This window comes from Nerophis lumbriciformis, linkage group LG16, assembly GCF_033978685.3.
Source record: "Nerophis lumbriciformis linkage group LG16, RoL_Nlum_v2.1, whole genome shotgun sequence".
In the NCBI taxonomy this organism is placed as follows: domain Eukaryota; kingdom Metazoa; phylum Chordata; class Actinopteri; order Syngnathiformes; family Syngnathidae; genus Nerophis; species Nerophis lumbriciformis.
Window position 1 is genome coordinate 22,147,771 of NC_084563.2, and position 13,748 is coordinate 22,161,518.

The 13,748-nt window shown below is 42.9% G+C and overlaps 1 protein-coding gene across 1 annotated transcript; it reads left to right on the forward strand.

Annotated features, from left to right (window-relative positions):
• The first annotated feature begins 1,040 nt into the window (after positions 1–1,040).
• On the forward strand, positions 1,041–7,434 carry LOC133617384 (uncharacterized). The gene is made up of 4 exons (XM_061977325.1): positions 1,041–1,292; positions 1,366–1,701; positions 2,577–2,912; positions 6,993–7,434. The coding sequence occupies exons 1-4, from the start codon at positions 1,253–1,255 to the stop codon at positions 7,073–7,075; spliced, it is 795 nt and encodes a 264-aa protein (XP_061833309.1). The 5' UTR covers positions 1,041–1,252; the 3' UTR covers positions 7,076–7,434.
• The last annotated feature ends 6,314 nt before the right edge of the window (positions 7,435–13,748 follow it).

Below are 13,748 nucleotides of genomic sequence, written 5' to 3' on the forward strand. Positions count from 1 at the left end.
ACAGCGATACAGGTTACACTGAGGGTGGCCGTATAAACAACTTTAACACTGTTAGAAATATACGCCACACTGTGAATCCACACCAAACAAGAATGACAAACACATTTCGAGAGAACATCAGCACCGTAACACAACATAACACAACAGAACAAATACCCAGAGTCCTTTGCAGCACTAAGTCTTCCGGGACGCTACAAGGTGTATGGGGGGGGGGGGGCTGGGCGGGGTTTGGTGGTAGCGGGGGTGTATTTTGTAGCGTCCCGGAAGAGTTAGTACTGCAAAGGGTTCTGGGTATTTGTTTGTTCTGTTGTGTTTATGTTGTGTTACGGTGAGGATGTTCACAGTGTGGCGTATATTTATAACAGTGTTAAAGTTGTTTATACGGCCACCCTCAGTGTAACGTTTATCATTGTTGATCAAGTGTGCGTTTGCATTCACGTGCGTGTGCGTACAGAAGCCGCACATATCTTGTGACTGGGCCGGCACGTTTTTAGAATGGATGAAAAGCGGACGTGACGACAGCACGTAGAGGACGTTAAAGGCAATGCCTTTAAGGCACGCCCCCAAGACTGTGGTCCGGGTGGACTACGAGATATAATGACTGATGAACACCTTTGTTGGATAATGAAGGTTGCCTCAGCTCAAAGCCTGAGCCCTGACATTAATGAACTAGTATCCAAGAAAAGATGGCAGGTATCTGGCTTGGGCACATCAGATTAGATCAGTGTGTTACAAACTGAGCAGTTTAAAGTCCTGAATGGTTTGTTTATTCATTGTTATTTTATTTTCAAATTTATTAGCCTGTGGAAATAGTTAAAGTTGATATTTACCTCAGAAGGCTGCAAATAGAAAAGAGGCATTCCATTTTTATTTAAATTGTATTTGATATGCCATTGATATTTTTTTATTGTTATTATTTGAAACTGGATTTTGCATGTCACTATAAAGTTATATAAGCCTTGCTTGATCAATGTTCAATGCAAAACTTGTTTGGGTCCCTATTAAAAGGTTAATTTGTTCAACCTTGGCCCGCGGCTTTGTTCAGTTATACATTTTGGCCCACTCTGTATTTGAGTTTGACACCCCTGTTTTAGACTCACAAGTGAGCGTCTAGTCACGTACGCTTGGTAAAAATGGGTCAGTAGTTTGAAAAAAAAAATGCAGCGGAAATACATTTTTCGCATTTCAGCCTAACACCATTGTTTCTTACTTGCAAACCTCCTCGAGACTTAGTGGAAAGACGATCACAACGATGGCGGAGCTGACTGCACTTGTGCTTCTCGGCGCATTGGGTGAGCTTAGGCACCTCCGTTTTGTATTTTCCACTTTTTCTTCGTTTTACTTTTTTTCTGTCTTTTTCTTCAGTTCTGAGTCAATCCTACGTTCCGATAACACTGAGCCTGGTGGAAGTTGGCGTTAACGTCACTTTGGCATGCCCACGCTACGACGAAAGAGGTGACATATTTTACTGGTACAAGATGAAATTCGGCTCAATGGTTCAAACCATTGTTGAGGGGTATTTCGGGGAAATGTCCCTTCGAGAACCGTTCAAGGACGGAAGATTTGTGAGCGCGCGTACGGGTGACATGTACGTTTTAAACATCACAAACGTATACAAAGACGATGAAGCGATGTACACCTGCCAAGCTGGGAGCTCATACAACATGGTGTTCACCGGTGGCACGCATCTGGTGGTGAAAGGTGAATATACAGTACAATATATACTTGTAAAGAACATAATATCATGGCTGTCTTGAGTTTTCCAATCATTTCTACAACTCTTATTTGTTTGTGATAGAGTGATTGGAGCACATATTTGTTGGGTGGGAGGAGTATATTTTTAGCTAGAATTCCCTGAAATTAAAGTATTTCTTAAATATATATATATATATATATATATATATATAGTACAGTACAGAGTAATGGAAACACAGTTGTTCTACTAACTGTACTGTACTTGCTGTTTACTTAAAAAAAATAACACTTACCTTTCACTATTTGAGTAGCCTTTGTTCTACCATTTGAGTACTGGCGAGCGATCTCTGAATCCGGGATCATATCCTTCACGGATTTGTTGAAAACATCCGCAAATGAGAACGGGATGTTGCTTGCAAGGTGGCCCATAATACTGCGTTGCCGCCGCCTTGTGCTTTTCTGACCGTTCATGAGTGAATATATCCATTCGGCCACCGTGTTATGGGTTATAGATAAACCTATGGATAACGGAGACATATATAATAGTCTCCTTTTCAGGTGAGAGGACGCTAAAGGCAGTCGCCCCCAATATTGTTGTCTGGGTGGAAATCGGGAGAAATTTGGTTGTCCCGGGAGATTTTCGGGAGAGGCACTGAAACTCGGGAGTCTCCCGGAAAATTCGTGAGGGTTGGCAAGTATGGCTCCAATCACTCTACCACAAAAAAATAAGAGTTGTAGAAATGATTGGAAACTCAAGACAGCTATGACATTATGTTCTTTACAAGTGTATGTAAACTTTTGTCTACGACTGTATGTGGACTGTTTATCGATAAAAGGGCTTCTGAATCAAACATGTTAATGCCTCTTTGTGACTCACACAGACCCCAGACGCAAGTCCTTCCAGGTGAGACAAATTCCGCAAAGCAAGTCGGTCAAAGGGGGCGAGTCTGTGACCATCCAGTGTTCCGTCCTCGCTGAGAGCAAAGAATATTTCCGCCAATGTCCGAACCAAAGCAGCGTCTACTGGTTGAAGTCAGGATCGGGAGAGTCTGATCCACACATCATTTACTCCGACAGTGATGATGAACAAGACCCAAGAAGCTGCGTCTATCACCTCTCTCTGACCGTACTCAACTCCTCTGACACCGGAACATACTACTGTGCCGTAGCCACGTGTGGACAGATCCTGTTCGGACAAGGAACTCATGTGGACTCACGTATGTATTAAACATTTACTCATGTTATTTATTTTAATCAATTGTTGGCCTTTTTTAAAGGTTAATAAATAGGTTTAGACCAGTGATTCTCAAACTGATCAGTCATACTGAACCATTGTGGTATTATCGTGTCAGTTTGTATGTACGTTTATGACGATTTACGAAGCTATGCGCTTGCCCCCGTGGAAAATGTGGTCTTCCTTCAGCCAAAACACCCGCTTTGGTCCAGTGGCGCCGCCAAAATCAAGCAAAACTGAAAGTTTTTAAGTGGGGCTTTAACATTTCAATGTAATAACATTTTGATGTAAATTTAACACTTAAATTTCATATTTAGATTTAATGTTTGGATTTAACATTGAGATCTGGATTTTATCATTTAGATTTCACCTCGAGATTTAACATTTAGATTAGCATTTGCATTTAACATTTATTTATGTTTATATTTATATTAAACACTTATGTTTATTGTGGTCCGTGTACTTTCCGTTCATTCTATTTCCAGTTCTTAAATGCAAATCAAAAAACAAATTTCGGGCGATTTTTTTGTACTTTCATTTCTGAAAAAAAAGTTGGACAACTATTTAATGACACTTTTTTAAAACGATAATAGGACTCCTGCTGAACAAAGATGTTGCTAAAAACATGCTAAACGCAAAGGAAAAGCTAAAATACCGCTTCCGGTTCAATTTGTCATCACACAGATAACCACACATGTTTGCATTTTGGATGAACTTTTTTTTTTTAACGATTTTTCTGCTTATCTTGAAAAATTCAAATCCATAGAAAGAAAACAGCACAAAATCCCATTTTATGGAAATATTTGAATTTTTTTTTGTTTTAAAATCTGCCATATATAATAAAAATCGGAAAACGGCCCTAATTTTATTTTTTGATTTGCGTTTCAGAATTGGAACTAGAATGACCGGAATGTACACAGACCTATTGCTTGGTTTGAACATTTATTTGTATATTTAACATTTCTATTTAACACTTAGATTTCACTTTTGGATTTAACCTTCATAATAAAATTCAAGACTTACATTTAACATTTAGATTAACTGTTTGGATTTACCTTTTCAACATTTTTAAACAACCTGTTGTAAAGATGAAAAGAGAAAGCCTTGTTTGATTGGTTGCTTAAAAAACAAAACTGCATAAATGAAAGTACTACTGGTATAAATGAAAGTGTATACTACGAATAATGTATTTTATCAATTGTTTTATGTATTTGTGGAATGCAAAAGGTAAATCTGTGACAGTGAGTGTCTTACTATGAATTGATTAACGTGGACCCCGACTTAAACAAGTTGAACAACGTATTCGGGTGTTACCATTTAGTGGTCAATTGTACGGAATATGTACTGTACTGTGCAATCTACTAATAAAAGTTTCAATCAATCAATCAATCAATACAGCAGCATGTTTTGCAACTAAATCTTGGAATTTTAACATTTTTAATATTGCGAATCAGTGTATTTGTTTCGAAAGTGTTTGTCTTCATTTTAACATCAACTTGGAGATGGAAATCAACCAATGGCTATAATCTCACATATTTACGTGTCACACGTTCATTCAAATGTACTGTCCCTTTTTAAAAAAACACAATCTCAGAAATCAGAGGATCAGCATCTCCAAATCTGAGGCCATGGTTCTTAGCAGGAAACCAATGGTTTGTACAGTCCAGGTAGAGAACGAGACTCTGTCTCAGGTGGAGGAGTTTAAGTATCTCGGGGTCTTGTTCACGAGTGAGGGAAAGATGGAGAAGGAAATCAGCTGGCGAATCGGAGCAGCTGGGGCAGTATTGCAGTCTCTCTGCCGCACTGAGAGAGCTGAGCCAGAAGGCAAAGCTCTCGGTCTACCGCGCTATCTACATTCCTACTATCACCTATGGTCATAAAGTGTGGCTCATGACCGAAATAATAAGATCGCGGATACAAGCGGCCGAAATGAGTTTCCTCAGAAGGGTGGCTGGCATCTCCCTTAGAGATAGGGTGAGAAGTTCAGTCACCCGAGAGAGACTCGGAGTAGAGCCGCTGCTTCTTCGCTTGGAAAAGAACCAGCTTCGGTGGTTCGGGCATCTCGTGCGGATGCCTCACGAGCGTCTCCCTAGGGAGGTCCTCGTTGCACGCCCCACTGGGAGGAGACCCCGCGGCAGGCCAAAGACCAGATGGGGGGATTACATCTCCTCTCTGGCCTGGGAACACTTCGGGATTCCCCAGGAGGAAGTTGCTAATGTTGCTCTGGAGAGGGAAGTCTGGGGGTCTCTGCTGGAGCTGTTGTCCCCACGACCCAATTCCGGATAAGCCATACTTGCCAACCCTCCCGAATTTTCCGGGAGACTCACGAATTTCAGTGCCTCTCCCGAAAATCTCCCGGGACAACCATTCTCCTGAATTTCTCCTGATTTCCAGCCCGACTTAAGGCACGCCTCCTCCAGGTACATGTGGACCTGAGTGAGGACAGCCTGTCGTCACGCCCGCGTCCACGTCCACAGAACACTATACCGTAGAGCGTTCTGTGGTTACTTTTTGGTTGGCCAACGGTTTACGTTGTATTGCGCACCCTGACGGCAAGTGTGGGAGTCGGTTCTGAAGTATGAAGTAAAGAGACGTAACTTCATCACCTCGCCTGGTTATTGACTCCAACCCAGAATAATACACTGCCCATACCTATGCTCCTTTAAAGGCTGTGCTACTGGCTGCAAAGCATTGCACTTTCAAATACAACAATGAGTAGAGGAGTGTTATGTGTGTGTATATGAGTAAATAAATGAACACTGAAATTCAAGTATTTATTTTAATTATATGTATATATATATATATATATAATAAAATACATATATACATATACATATATATATATATAATAAAATACATATATACATATATATATATAATAAAATACATATATATATATATATAATAAAATACATATATACATATATATATATATATAATAAAATACATATATACATATATATATGTATATATATATATATAATAAAATACATATATACATATATATATATATATATATATATATATATATATATATATATAAAATAAAATACATATATATATATATATATATATAGCTAGAATTCACTGAAAGTCAAGTATTTATTTAATTTATATATATATATATATATATATATTGAATTGCAGTGAATTCTAGTTTTAAATATACTCCTCCCCCCTTAACCCCGCCCCTCGCCTCCCCCAAATCTTCCGAATTTGAAGGTCTCAAGGTTGGCAAGTATGGGATAAGCGGTTGAAGATAGATGGATAAATCTCAGAAATACAAAAAAAAACATTTACATACTTGAACAACACAAAAAAAATAGAGCGTGTCAATATGTGGAGTAAAACAATGCAAGTATAACATAGCGTCCTCTGCAGTGGACATTTGTTTTTGGTCTTTTATCAGACTCGCACTATTTAAGGGGGGCAAAAAAAGGCCCTGTTATGCAGTACACAAAGGTCCACCACACAGGACGTTGGTTCTCAGGTTGATGTTGGAGGTGTTGACAAAGCATGAGGAGGAAGCAGAACTAGATTAGGATAGCTTTATTGTCATTGCACTTTAAAACAAAAACAAAACAGGCGACTCTGTTCTTTTCTCTCTCTATCAGAAGACGAGCATGTTAAACACAGGAAGTGAACAAACTAGCAGTAATTGCATGAGACAGCGAGAAGGGCTATGCTTTATTAAGCTCTGCGTCTTCCTCCTACTTTACTCACATGTTCACTTCGTCCGACTTCAATAAGTCAACACCTGCACGATGTTCAAATTTCATTTGGTTTGAAGACGCAACAAAGAAGAGCAGAAAGTTGCACCCTTTCCTCTCGCTGTGTTCTTGCTACTTCCTGTTGCGGTCCGACTCGCTGCCGTCATCAAACTGCTTTGCTCTCTTGGTATTAGTCTGAAGTTAGAATTTGGCTTTTGCAATAATAACTTCAGAGTGTGAATGGTTTTGTCCCGCGGACTCCAAGGGGCAAGCAAGGCGCGCTGAATCCAACTGGTTACTTTATTTTGTAACGTTGTATTGCAGTCCTAAGATGCACTCTTCTTGTGTTGCAGAACAAGACGTGAAAGCAGCTGCCGTTTTACTGAGTGCTCTGCTGGCCTCCTTCACTGTTGTGGTCACTGTTTTAGTTGCTTAACTTGTATTTTATTTTTACCAACAGTAGTATTTTTTTTATAATTTCATACACATAATTCTGTAACGGAACGTTTGCTTTTTTTTTCCCAAGATGACGCTGCTGTCGTGGCTGCTGGTGGCAGGAGCTCATCCTTTTGTGTTCCTGAACTGTTTTTAACTTTTAAACTGTTTTTATCTAACAAACTGTTCTTAGGGTAATTTATATTTGCTTTTTAAATGTGTATTTTTATTTCTGATTTAAATGTTATTTTTTAGTCTGTCCTTTGCCTCTATTTCTTTGTGGTGTACATCCCTTTGTTTTTCAACTGTGCTTGTTTTTAAAGGGCTTTATAAATAAAGTTGGTATGGTATAGTATGGTATGTTTCTCTCTTGTTTTCATGTGGGTTTTTTTTGCCTTTTGGTTCGGGACCCTTTGGGACTTTCGTGACTTCTGCGGTGCTTTTTTGTGAACTTCTGGATTTGCCTCCCGGGGAGCAACATAAAAGTGTATAAACTAAATGAGATGTAAATTAAAGACACCGAAGCCAAGACAAAACTCGTGTTATTAAAAGGTAACCATGGTGGGTGGGGGGGGGGTTGAAAATATGGCATCACATTAGTGCCAAAAATCCGAGCGCATAAAAACTGTTATCGCGCGCTGATTCTCCACTTCGTGCGCGCGCGCGGCACCCTTTTGCGCGCGCGTGGTGCCTTTCTGTGCGCGCGCGGTGCCTTTTTGCGCGCGCGCGACGCCTTTCTGCGCGCGCGCGACGCCTTTCTGCGCACTCTCTGTGTACGCCTGGCATCTCTCCTCGCGCTGTCATGTTTCTTTTTGGCACTTTGGGGGCGGGTATGCTTAGACGGCCCCTTCTTTCTGATTGGCTGTGAGCATTTTTCATATGACCAATGATTCTCCAGCGTAGCAACGTTGTAGCCATCTTACCTCGGACATCTAGCCTCAATCATTACATTGATGTCAATGGTACATGTACTAATTAAATTACCATAACTTGCTCGATTTTCGACCAATTTACAAACGGTTTGCCTTGTTACAAATCTTATTACATGTAGATATGACATAGGATGCTGTACCTGTTGAAATGACCTCTTTCGCATTAAAAAAAAAAAGACTTAATTGTGCAACATAGTTGTGTAGGGTCAGTGTTAGTCAGTTCTTTGATTATTTTAAACTGTTTCAGAATACATTATTAAGAGCTATTTTTAACATTTCAAAATGTATGTTATTGCTGGTGGACCAGTTCTGGCTGAAAGATGTGATTATGGTGTTTGTTGTCTTATTATTTATTTGGGTCACATTTTGTATTACCCTGTATTGTGTTTATGTAGTATGAAATAACCTTCATCAGCGCGCGACATTTTTTTATCCACTTCTTCCTCCGTAAATCTTGATACATATTGACGATGACCCGCCCTGCTATACTTCTGATTGGCTCTGAGCATTTTTCAGCATTTTTCGCCTGACCAATCAGAAAGGAGGGGCCGTCTAAGCATACCCGCCCCCAAAGTGCCAAAAAGAAACATGACAGCGCGAGGAGAGATGCCAGGGGTACACAGAGAGCGCGCAAAAAGGCGTCGCGCGCGCGCAAAAAGGCACACGAAGTGGAGAATCAGCGCGCGATAACAGTTTTTATGCGCTCGGATTTTTGGCACTAATGTGACGCCATATGAAAAAGACACAACATTAGCCTAGCTTGGGAATACAGGTGCTGTCAAAGGAATGAACAAAACATACCAAAATACACATCTGAAAAAGAAAGGTAAGCTTACTAACTAAAGCTATTTAATTAGCATACACCAAAAACCTACCTACCTACTCTTGCCAAAGAGGGGGTACAAAACCTACAAGGGTGACAGCTACTACTAAGCCTGGTGTCTCTATACACAAACAAATCCTACGTGTGTAGTGTGCAGACGTCTTTGTCTAACCTTTCCCAAGACTAGGCTGCACACTAAACAGATACTTACAAAACATGTGTAACCGGTGGTCTTTTCCTCTCTGCGTTGTGTGGCTTTTATGAAAAACAACCGACACCATGGATTGCTCAGCTGCACTTTACTGATAAAACAGAACACAATTGTTGTCAATAAGTTTTTGACGTCGTCGAGTCCCTCTCCCGTTATGGTGGACAAAAGGGCGTACAACAGTGAAATAAACATACCTGATAAAACAGAACACAATTGTTGTCAATAAGTTTTTGACGTCGTCGAGTCCCTACACAAAATACAATACAGAACAAGAAAATGAACAGAAGTTCTTAACATGACATTATCTGTCGTCGCATGGACGCCTACCTCTCCCGTTATGGTGGACAAAAGGGAAGTTGGAAGGCGTGTCCAACGCATATATAAAGACAGGTGTCACCGTAATTATTGCAGTAGGAGGGACAACGAGACAATGGTTCCACATTGACAAAACATCAAACAATATTCAGGTATTTACATGTAACTTACACATTTTGTGTAATTATAACAATAATAAAGCATTATAAAATACATTATTTACAAGACATAATGGACCCTGTTACACTCACCCCCCAAGAATTACACAAAAGTCCGGTTTGCAAGAACAGTACACATGTGTAAACACAATAGCCATGAAAATCACAAATTTGCATTAAACAGCAATATACGCTTCCTATTTAAAGGATAAGAGAACAAGAGACTTGCTTGGCGCCCAGCAAGAACTCATAGTACTCTATAGACAAGGTGAGGTGCCTTATACACCACACATACACAGGCCAAACATTGTGGGTGAGTAGGGAAAAATTAGTTTTTCAGAACATTGAGTCCACACCAAGAGCAGCACAAAACAGCTTTCTGGTCATATCTCACACACTAATAACAGTATGGGAGCCTGGCTTGACCCCTAATATGGACTCAAGTTGAACCATGGACTCTATGAAACGGTAAACAGGTTTAATGACTCTGCCAAACCGTGAGGCAAATTGGTTTTCAGCACCAGATGCTTGAGGTGGACCAACTGGGACTAATTGCAGTGAGGGAGCAGAGAGAGCTATCGGGGGATCCAGAGCAGCAATATGGCCACTGTCTGGAGGGGAGACTACTTTAGCGGACTCTGAACACTGAGGCTCATCAAAGGAAGACTGCTCATGGACCCATGAGTCAGTACGGCCATCATCACAAGCATCAGCACTCAAGAGGGAACCAGCATGGGATGTCCCAACAGTTGCAGCTGCCGTATCCGACACCTCTGACTCACACCCATCAAATACTGCTGTGGCAGGCATGACCACTGGTCCAGCATCATCCTCCAAAGCTCCATCTAATGGCAGGAAGTTAACCTGGAGCAACAGGTTACGGTGAACAACACGTTCATTCCCCTCTGGATCCTTGATCCGGTAGATGTGCAGGTCGGGTTTTGAGGCCACCACAGTGTGTATAACAGGCAACCACTTGTCAGAAAGTTTACGCTTCCCTTTGACACCTTTGTTTGCCAACAGCACCTGGTCGCCAAGTGAAAGAGGCTGACCTTTGACTTTTCTGTTGTACTGGTCACTCTGATGCTTCTGCTCAGCAGAGCAGTTCTTCTGGGCAAGCGTCATGGCACAATGCAGGTCCTCTAAAAGGGACTTTACATATATGTTATAGTCACACACAGTCTCATCCCGAAACACATTCTTAAAGAGGAGATCTACCGGCAATCTCGGGGTTCTCCCAAACATCAAATAAAAAGGCGCAAACCCAGTCGTCTCATGCACAGTGCAATTATACACAAAAGTCATTGTCTGGATCATTTGGGGCCATTTCTGCTTGGAGCGAGGGGGCAATGATCTCAACATGTTGCCCAAGGTGCGGTTAAACCGCTCCGTCCCACCGTTTCCCATAGGATGGTAGGGGGAAGTGTGAGACTTCTCAACTCCTGACAACATCAAGAGTTCAGCAATCAGTTCACTTTCAAAATTTGCACCCTGGTCTGAATGAAGGCGCTGGGGGAAGCCGTAAATGCAGAAGAAGCTGTCCCATAATTTCCTAGCAACCCTCTTTGCAGTCTGGTCCTGACAAGGAAAAGCATGTGCCAATTTCGTAAAGTGATCAGTGACTACAAGAACATCCACAGATTTGTTGTGGCTGTCTTCAGCTGTCCAAAAGTCAACACACACAAGCTCTAGGGGAGCAGAGGTTTTGATGCTTTGTAGCGAGGCCCTTGCTGAAGGCTCGGGGGTCTTGCTAAGGACACACCTGCGGCACTGTTTCACGTAACTGCGGACATCCTTCTCCATGTCATACCAGAAAAAGCGGTGGCGAGCTAGAGCAAGAGTGCGGGGCTGACCTTGATGACCAGTTTGGTCATGAATGCCAGACAGTGCGTCTGCCTTCAAGGACTCTGGCACAACAAACTGGTACCTCTTCTTCTTGGTCAAAGGGTCCTTTGTGACCCTATAGAGGATACCATCCAGAAGTATCAGCCTATCCCACTGTTTCAAGACTCTCAGAGTTAGCTGATTTTCATTACAACGTTCGCGTCTGGAGGGCCTGCGTTTTCTGTCAACATAATAAGTAGCTCTTAAGATGACTGGGTCTCTTTGTTGGTGAGACTGAAGGTCAGCAAGTGACAGGGAAGGCAAAGTGTCTTGGCCAGGAGGTTCCAATGTTGTGAGGTGGTCAGCTAGTGAGGTAGCACGCTGGTGAGGAGCACTGTCCCATTCATCCAAAGAAGAAAGGATTGAAGAGACATCTTCTTCGGACATCGAACTTTCAATGGTGTCAATGTGAGGATGACACCTCAGTGATTGTGGCTGGCAAGTGAAGCGGAACGCATCCTGCACACATCCATCACTGACATCACAGACCCGATTCAGCAGCTTAGCATAGGGCTCACGCAGCAGCCGCTCCCTCAAAGGAGTCACAAATGGGTCTCTACTGAGTGCATCTGCCACCACATTCTGCCTGCCAGGGATGTGCTTAATCTCAAAATTATATGGAGCCAACTTGGAGACCCACCGCTGCTCACAGGCATCTAGTTTTGGCTTAGTCAGGATGTGAGTGAGGGGGTTGTTATCCGACCAGACAGTAAACCTGTGACCCTTGAGCCAGTGGCTGAATTTATCACAAACTGCCCATTTAAGGGCTAAGAACTCCAGTCTGTGAGCAGGGTAGTTGACTTGGCTGCGGCTGAGAGTTTTGCTTGCAAAAGCAATGGGTCTCGCTCGTTCTTCGCCATCAGGGACCTGGGACAGGACTGCACCCAGACCATCAAGTGATGCATCGGTGCAGAGGATGAAGGGCCTTTCAAAGTCTGGGTGTGCTAGCACCACACTATTAAGAAGTGCACTCTTCAGATCCTCAAACGCCTTCTCACAAGCAGAAGTCCAGTCCTGAGGAGTCAGTTTTCTGAAGGTGCCTGCTCTTCTCCGCCCAAAGGAGCCCTTGGCACTCCTCTTCTGTCCTGCAGTCAATGTGTAAAGTGGCTTTGCAAGAGAAGAACAGCCAGGGATGAAATGCTGGTAGTACAGCACCATGCCCAGGAAGGACTTGACTTTCCGCTGTGATGGGGTGCAGCCGTCATCCTCCATAAGGTCCTTTTTTTCAAAAGCCGAGATGACTTTGACTTTCTCCTGGTCGACTGCGACACCTCCGCTGTTCACTACATGACCGAGAAACTTCACGGTCCTACGCAAGAAGTAGCACTTCCTCTGCGCCAGTTTCAGGTTTTTGGCTCTGAGACGCAGGAAGACACTCTCCAGCCGCTTCAGGGCTTCCTCTTCGGATGGAGCAAACACGAGCAGGTCATCCAAATAGCAGAGGAGGCTGGAGAAGTTCAAGTCCCCAAAGATGCTGATCATCATCCGCATAAAGGATGCAGGGCTGTTGCACAAGCCCTGGGGAAGTCTGTTGTACTCGTATAGGCCTAAGGGTGTTGTGAAGGCCGTATACCGCCTGTCAGACTCATGGAGGGGGACGTTGTAAAACCCCGATGTGAGATCCATGGTACTGAAAAAGGCATTTCCACCAAGGGCGGCAAGACAGTCAGCCTGGTGGAGTAGCGGGTGTGCATCCGTCACGGTCTTGGCGTTAAGCAAGCGGAAGTCCGTGCAGATCCTCAACTCCCCTGACTTCTTCCAGACGAGAACAAGGAGCGAGGCATACTCACTGACTGACTTGCTGATGATTCCTTTCAACTCCATCTCAGACAGCACCTCTCTCAGCTTATGATAGTGAGCTGGAGGGACACGGCGATAGGGGAGTCTGAAAGGGCGATCATCAGTGAGGTGGATTCGGTGGACAAAATCCTTTGCTTCGCCACAGTCCAGCTTGTCTTTAGAAAATACATCTTCGTAAGTGAGGACTAGTTCAGCCAGTCGCTGTTTCCATTCCTCTGATACTTCACAGCCTTCAAGATCAACATCCGCCAATCCGCAGTCTTTAAGCTGCTGAAGGGGATTAGAGGTGGTACCTGACTTGGAGGCTGGGTTTCTTTCCTCACAGGTCTGCTGCATACACACACTCTGTGACAAAGGAAGGTCTTCCATTGCAATACAAGGGAAAACATCTGCTACCTTAGCGTTACGGCGGAGTGTCACAGGTCTCTTTGTTGGGTTCAGGATCTTCATTGGGACCCAACGATCACCCCACATGGGTGTCACGACCCGCCCAACAATGATGTCTCTAGGGGTTGAACGGGAAGAGGTGGGCTCCACAATGACAGTACTCC

Excerpts from the sequence above, each read along its gene's own strand:
- LOC133617384 (XM_061977325.1), top strand. The coding sequence starts at position 1,253 with ATGGCGGAGCTGACTGCACTTGTGCTTCTCGGCGCATTGG. Across the intron at positions 1,293-1,365 it reads TGTGCTTCTCGGCGCATTGG|TTCTGAGTCAATCCTACGTT; the intron begins GTGAGCTTAGGC and ends CTTTTTCTTCAG. Across the intron at positions 2,913-6,992 it reads AGGAACTCATGTGGACTCAC|AACAAGACGTGAAAGCAGCT; the intron begins GTATGTATTAAA and ends CTTGTGTTGCAG.